Genomic DNA, 6,927 nt, shown 5'->3' with positions numbered 1-6,927 from the left:
AACTTGCAGATGTTCAAATGCTGGACCATTGGCTGTCATGGTGAGGCGCTGAAGCTCATCAGATCCAGTTAGCTCACGCGATCTGTAGGTTCCACTGTTAATTGCGAACTAATTAAATCAACTACTGTGAGTGCTCACTGTAGGATCAAGATAAATGACTAAAAGAATGAATAGATACTTTACAAATTTCTTACAAAACAGATGACCTACTTCTTAATCACTCAATGCATTTCAAAAGAGCACAAACGAAAGTATAAACTTTAGAGGGACAAAACAAGAAAAAAGTTCCAAAACAATATGATACTATGGATAGAATATGAACAGTATGCTTTATTCAAGACCATTCTATATGTCTTATGTATAAAAGCTTGAAACCTGAACGAAGAATAAAAGAAAAAGATAGTCATCCAAAGAAGCAACTCTCTAAGTTGATGGTCTAGAGGCAAGAGCGTTTAAGACCCTCTAAAATATATGAGTATATAAATGTTTATGCTTTTAGCAACAAGAAGAACAACTTTTCAAAATTAAAAAACCGTAGCTCAAAAACAGAAACGAAAATCAACAAGAAAATCAAAAAACTTACACCAAATGGAAAAGAACCAAAAGAACTAGAAGGAGATGAACACGTATGAGAAAATAAACTTCATTTACCACAGATGTCAGCGCTATTTTCAACAGATTACAAAAATTATTTTCTCCCACAAAAACTCTAGCATATTACAAAGAATAAATCTATCATCTCATCTCCTCCAAAATATATCACTAGGCTCTCAAATATCGGGTTCAACCTTCCTCTATAGTCCTACCTCTTGATTTATAGGCCTAAGAAGGTACCTTGGTCCTTAAGTTTTATGGTTCCCAAAATACCCCTCACCAGTAATGTACTTCTACCTACCACCGAGGTATTTTGGTCTATTTTTCGCTCCGTTCATTGAACAATCATGGCTTCTTCATGACTTAGCTTCATCTCAACGCAAGCTTCATGATGATATTACGTGACCCTCCAGTCCTCCCGTGGTTTTGCGGCCAAACCACGAAACCCTAGCATGCTTTTCAAAGTGTGACTAGTCGTCACTTGCTTTGCCTCAAACAAGTGCTCCGATATTGATGTGTGTACTTTGTCTTACGATCTTAACCGCCGGTAAGTCTCTCCCGCTCTCAATCTCTCGGACCGCCTTGTCACTTGCATCAGTATCCCCTTCACTTGACTTTGTCAACACGCCGTCTTCATCATTCTCTCTCATACTTTACTTGACCTCCACGTGTACGACTAGGATCAACTTTAATTTCACTCGACCTACTTGATCCTACGGCACCAAGCATTCCACTTAGCCTCGATCATCCCGCAGTCAACCGTCAAGTTACATCCATCACTGCACATCATGAAACAAACAAACATATTTCTCTAACTCCAAAACCATCTATAGGTTAGCTTAAAAAAATTCTCAAATGAAAGCACATCATACAGAAATCATAAAGATCGGATGCTCCGGTGTGTTCACCCTTTGAACACCAGATCATCTGGTGAGTGTAGATCTTTCTACGCACTAAAAATTTGCTCTCTGCAAGAATTAGTCCAGTGTGAAACTCTGGTGCTCACTTTTCTATCACCGGATCAGCTTGTGCTTGCAGTTTCACTAGATTCCCTACTTCCGCGCATTCTTCGTAGGAAATAGTATGGTGCCTTATCTGGCGTGTTAACAGTTCAACACCGAATCATCCGGTGCCTTCAACACCACCAGATTCACCTTCTGCAACCTCTCTGCAAAAATTAGTTCGGTGAATTGTTTAGTATGTACACCAAGTGACACCAGATCATTCGATGAAACATTTCAAATTTGACCCTAAGACTTCTTCTCTGCATAAAATAGTTCGACGTTGTACTGAGCCCATCACCGAAATATCCGATGCACCTTTCAAATTTTACCGCCAACCAAAAATTGCTCTGGTACACAGCCATCTTAACATCGAACTATCTGGTGAGAAAACATTTTCTCACACCAGATATTCCAATGAGGTCAATTTCCCTATACCCGAGACCGAAACTTCAACACCAACTTGGGTTAGCCAAAAAACAAAATCACACGCAAGCAAGCTCATACCAACTAAGTTCAACTTAAGATCAACATTGTTAAGAACTCATCACAATCAAATCAAGACACATCTTAACTTAGTTTCTCACTTACCAACGGTAATTGCCTCAAAACTTCAAAATGGGAGGAATTTACTAGCAATTCGTGCACTCACTGGTTAATCAAGGATTTTGACCTTGCACTAGCCCTAAGCTAATTGAGTTCGCTGCTAGCTCAAAATGGGCGATTTCTCTCTGTAGATCATATCAGTCACAACTATACAAGACCATACCGTCATTTTTTTAGAGTGTGTATTGATCGCTTGATTGCAGACCACTTAATACGGACCAACTTTTTGCAAAAAATAAAAGTGGGTAAAAGCTCACTTTCCAACATTCCCTGGCACGTACATCCTGACTGCATAATTCTGCACCAACATTTTCCAGAACGAAATCAAAGTTGAACGAGACCGAAAGATGTGGACGTCCAAACTCCTCCAATCCAATGAGGAAACTAGGTTGCAACTATATATATATGTTCCAGCATGCGTGACATACCATACTAATTATCAGGTTCCCAGCAGATTCCCACCCAACCAACACATCTTTTTGGCCGGACAATCAACATTGACTATGCATAGTTAATCAACAGGGCGATCATAAGAATGCAATAGGGGGATGTTGCATCGCACGGATGATTAGACTAATTGACCGCATATATCCATCTCAATAAAAAGATTAACCGCATATATCGATCATAAGGGAACAATTGGGTTTATCATAGGTTATAACGCAAAGTGTCCGTGTGGTTCGATTTTATAGCACAGCCGTTCGATTTTCTGTTGTAGAAAAGCAGCTACGAAAAGTCTTATAGTTTGATTGAAAAATTAAAATTAATTTTAGATCCGCACAACTGTTGATCTTCACATACTTGTTGTGTATTCAAATCGCATCAATATATCCATTTACAATCTAGATTAAAAGAATTAAAGGCAGTTGCACTATCACAAATCGGGTCATCTGCATCCCCTCTTTATTGCCGGTTCAAAAATAATTGGTAATGATAACATATCATTGCTGGTTCGTAAACTTACGCCGCACATAAAAAGCTAAGCTAGCAAGAATCGACAGTGATAGTGATTAATTCTACCAGTTAGTAATACGAACCGACAATGATATTCAAATTATCAATGTCGGTTGTAAAAAAACCGACAGTGATACATCACTGTCGGTTCGTATTGTTTGCCTGTCTTTTAATAAGCTAATATACTAACCGACAATGATATTAGCTTATTAAAAGACGTGCAAACAATATCCGACAGTGATAATTGCTATTATTGCCGATTGGGTTTATGAACTGACAATGATCTGAAAATCTGTACGTCTTCACGCGCGTGTTTGACAGGCTTCACACGTATGACTTTAAATGTGAGCGATCCTGACTCACTCTTTCACTCTGCTCGCTCGCTCTCTCTTGCATGTTCTCGGTCTCAATCCCTCTCTCGCCTATTGCCGGCCACCTTCACCTTTCGCGCGTGATCCACATGGATCCACTGCCGCATCCACCACCTTCTTTGAGCATGCTTCCCACACGCGTGTCCACATCCGGGGAGGAGGAGACCCTGCCGGACAAGGCACCGCCTACCTCATCCGATTCTGGCATTTCGCCATGGGGATCCCTCTCGTCGAACGACAAGGTGTGGGACGAGTTTATTGACGAGCCGATGAGGGCCAAGAAGGCCTGGAAGAGCTCATTGGAGGAGGAGGCGGACGAGGAAGAGGAGGAAGATGACACCGATGCCGATGCTGATAGCGGCGACAAAGACAGCGACGACGAGGATGATGATGATGAGGCCGCGAACTTCCGTTCATAGGTCGAGTTCCAACTCTAGCACGACTACTAGCTAGCTAGTTAGCTAGGTTAGACGATGCGCGCACTAGGGTTTTACACTGTGGTCTGTATGACACAACTTTTGCTATAATTAGTATAAACAATATTAATATGATCATTAATAATGGTAATATCCTTTAAATTAATTCATAAATATTTTTTTCTGGATTAAGTATCATTACCGGTTTGTAGATTGAACTGGTAGTGATAATCATACAAATCCACCGGAATGAGATCAAGGACCAGCGTGTTACGAATCAGCAGTGATCTATACTATCACTACCGATTCTGAAACCGACAGTAATAATTCTGGATTATCACTGCCGCTTATTCACTGTCGGTTCAAAAACTGATAGTGATGTCAAATTTAAATCGGTAGTGATAACGTTTTATTAATAGTGTTAGGTTCCACCAAAAAAGATTACTATAAACTACCGCAATGACAAAGAGAGCCTTAACGATGGTAGGTGATCACACTGATCAATATTTGAGTGGACCGGCAGGTCATGTCTCGAAGAAAATTGTGTGGATAAGATGATATGGGGCAACAACTTATATATAGACAGTGTCAACCCGTGGTAGTAATACCAGATTAAGGGCGCGCGATATGCAAATCCTAAGGGCAGATCTACGACTGAGATTACTTGACTGATGGAGATCACCGGTAACATTGCTCTTCAATTCCTTACATGGAGCCCACCTCAGTCACATGAAGGAAATAGAGTACGACGCTATAGAAAGAAGTGTTACCGGTGGCTCCAGCTTGTAATGATCCTCTTTGCACAAATATTTGCAACACCAAACACGGCAAACATTATAATATCGGAATAGACATTCAATCAGAATTTAGGAGTTTCAGAATCGGCTTTGAAAACTCTCGAGCAAGGGCTTTCAAATAGAATTTAAGAATTTTTAGCAATGAAATTTGAACTTTCACACTTACATGTTTATTGGTTCCATATGTGTATGTTGCTTCGAATAATCAATTATTCAAGCAATCCACCAAATGATGCTCTAGGTACATAACTATTCTTTTAATTTGCCTCTTCTTGTGCTGAATTTCTTGGCAAACACAAAGCAGTAACAGGTAACAGCTAGGCTATCTAGCTTGTAGGAGTTGAAGTTCGCAGCTTGCGCTCGTCGGAGAGTATCTTGGCGAAGCGCTCGAGCGCATGCTCGTTTGTGCCCTCGCCGGCGACGGGCTCGTATATCCCCGTGTCGATGTTCACCCTCGCCACCGGCTTCTTGAGCAGCTCCTTGCCGATCCCGATCAGCGCCTCCATGTTCTCCTTCGTCGCGATGTCCACCGACGACGTGTTCCCCATCAACGAATCATCCTACATCCATATAGCACACATCGTTGACTTGCGTGCTGAGCTATCATGAACGGCTCAAGCTTTTTCCAGTGAACTGTTTGGTCGGTACATACCTGGATGCGGAGGTAGTTCTTCTCACATCGGAGAGCCTCAAAGAGCACGGCCGCGTGGATGTCGACCATGTCGGAGCTAGCATGGGAGAAAATGTCGATGATCGGCGTGAAGCCGCCGTTGTAGATCCACTGGATCAGGCCCCACTTGGCGCACTGTGGCGCGGTGTACTTCTCCGCCTGCTTGGCCGTCCCGGTCCCGATGGAGATGATAAGGTAGTTCTGGTATTCGGTAGGTTTGCCGTTGTTGAAGTCCGGGTTCCGGCGGAGCACCTCCTTGGTGAGCATAGACATGGAGACCATGGTGGGGTTGTTGGCCGCGACGCCGCCGTCGACGAGGTGGAACTCCCGGGACTCGCCTTTGTCGTTGTGGGTCGTGAAGAAGTGCGCGGGGAAGTAGGTGGGCGCCGCCGACGTGCTGATGCAGATGTCGGACAGGTGCGCGTTCTTGAGGGGCTCGTTCTTGGCCTCGTACGTGGAGAAGATGACGGGCTGCAGGTACTTCACGTCGAACGCCGGCACGATGATGTTGGTCACCGTGTCCGCAACCTTCACGTCGTGGGTGAGGCTCTTGATCTTGTCGTGCAGGAACACGCCGTCGTACTTGGGCCCTCTCATTGTGCCGATCAGGTTCAACACCGGCGTCAGCCACCCCGCCCTGCACCACCATCACCGTGTGAATTTGTATGACGACGCGCACGCACTAGGTAATTAACAGTAGGTGCAAGAACGCGAACAGGTGCATGAACTGAAAGTGACGGCCACCAAATGGAAGAAACAGATTGCTCAGGGTGGGAACCGATCGAGTTAATAAAGGGCGCCGTACTTTCTCTGTGGGAAGATCTTGGGGCCGTTCTCGAGGTAGAACGTGTTGAGGTCCTTGGCGGCGAAGAGCGGCCGCTTGTTCTCGTCCGGCGCCGAGAGCATCGACGTGAGCAGCGCGCCGGTGCTCGTCCCGGCGATCACGTCGAAGTAGTCCGCGATCCGAGCGTCCGGCCCGTCCAGCTTCTGCAGTCAGAGGTAGTTATACGTTAAGAAAAGCTGCGCGCGCTGTTGATTTGAGCTTTAATTGTGGGCTGCTTGTACCTGGAGCTTGGCCTCGAGGCAGGCGATAATGGTGGCTGGGATGAGGCCGCGGATGCCGCCGCCGTCGATGCTCAGAATCGTGATGAGCTTCCCCGTCGACGGTGGTGGCTGCGGCACCTCGGCGGCCATGGTTCACTAGTTTGGTTAACCAAGAAGAGAACTAAGCACTGTGATTTGTTTGGAGGGAAACCAATAACAGATCACTTTAAGAAATGGGCCTCTTCGATCTTGTACTTTCAATGTACCAAGCTCTGTCGAGGTATATATAAACCAGAGTTGGTCAGAAGAGTATGCACCACGCAGATGATAAGATCATCTTCAATCGATTTTTGTTAGGACTTATAATTCCTTTATGAAGTGATTTTTGTTTCTTTAAGCGCTCTAACAGTTTCTCTTCACGGTTTTTGTTATAAAAAAATTCTTTAGGTCATTTCTTTCGAGACGGTATTTTCT

General features: G+C 44.1%; 2 protein-coding genes across 2 annotated transcripts; one reads left to right on the top strand and one right to left on the bottom strand.

Annotated features, from left to right (window-relative positions):
* Positions 1–3,615: 3,615 nt before the first annotated feature.
* On the top strand, positions 3,616–3,945 carry LOC133886481 (uncharacterized). Its single transcript, XM_062326172.1, has one exon. It carries the CDS (start codon positions 3,616–3,618, stop codon positions 3,943–3,945), a length of 330 nt encoding a protein of 109 aa, XP_062182156.1.
* A 902-nt stretch (positions 3,946–4,847) lies between these two features.
* On the bottom strand, positions 4,848–6,724 carry LOC133886068 (patatin-like protein 2). The gene is made up of 4 exons (XM_062325799.1): positions 6,475–6,724; positions 6,215–6,396; positions 5,392–6,046; positions 4,848–5,299 (listed from the first exon to the last, which is right to left on the bottom strand). The coding sequence occupies exons 1-4, from the start codon at positions 6,601–6,603 to the stop codon at positions 5,066–5,068; spliced, it is 1,200 nt and encodes a 399-aa protein (XP_062181783.1). The 5' UTR covers positions 6,604–6,724; the 3' UTR covers positions 4,848–5,065.
* Between the last annotated feature and the right edge of the window lie 203 nt (positions 6,725–6,927).

This window comes from Phragmites australis, chromosome 12 (genome assembly GCF_958298935.1).
Source record: "Phragmites australis chromosome 12, lpPhrAust1.1, whole genome shotgun sequence".
Lineage (NCBI taxonomy): Eukaryota > Viridiplantae > Streptophyta > Magnoliopsida > Poales > Poaceae > Phragmites > Phragmites australis.
The sequence above is the reverse complement of the archived record's forward strand: the minus strand, read 5'-3'. Positions and strand labels throughout refer to the sequence as shown.

Coding starts and splice junctions, on each gene's coding strand:
- LOC133886481 (XM_062326172.1), top strand. CDS start 3,616: ATGGATCCACTGCCGCATCCACCACCTTCTTTGAGCATGCTTCCCACA.
- LOC133886068 (XM_062325799.1), bottom strand. CDS start 6,603: ATGGCCGCCGAGGTGCCGCAGCCACCACCGTCGACGGGGAAGCTCATC. Junction 6,047..6,214: donor AAGATCTTCCCACAGAGAAA/GTACGGCGCCCT, acceptor ATGGTGGTGCAG/GGCGGGGTGGCTGACGCCGG. Junction 5,300..5,391: donor AGAACTACCTCCGCATCCAG/GTATGTACCGAC, acceptor ATATGGATGTAG/GATGATTCGTTGATGGGGAA.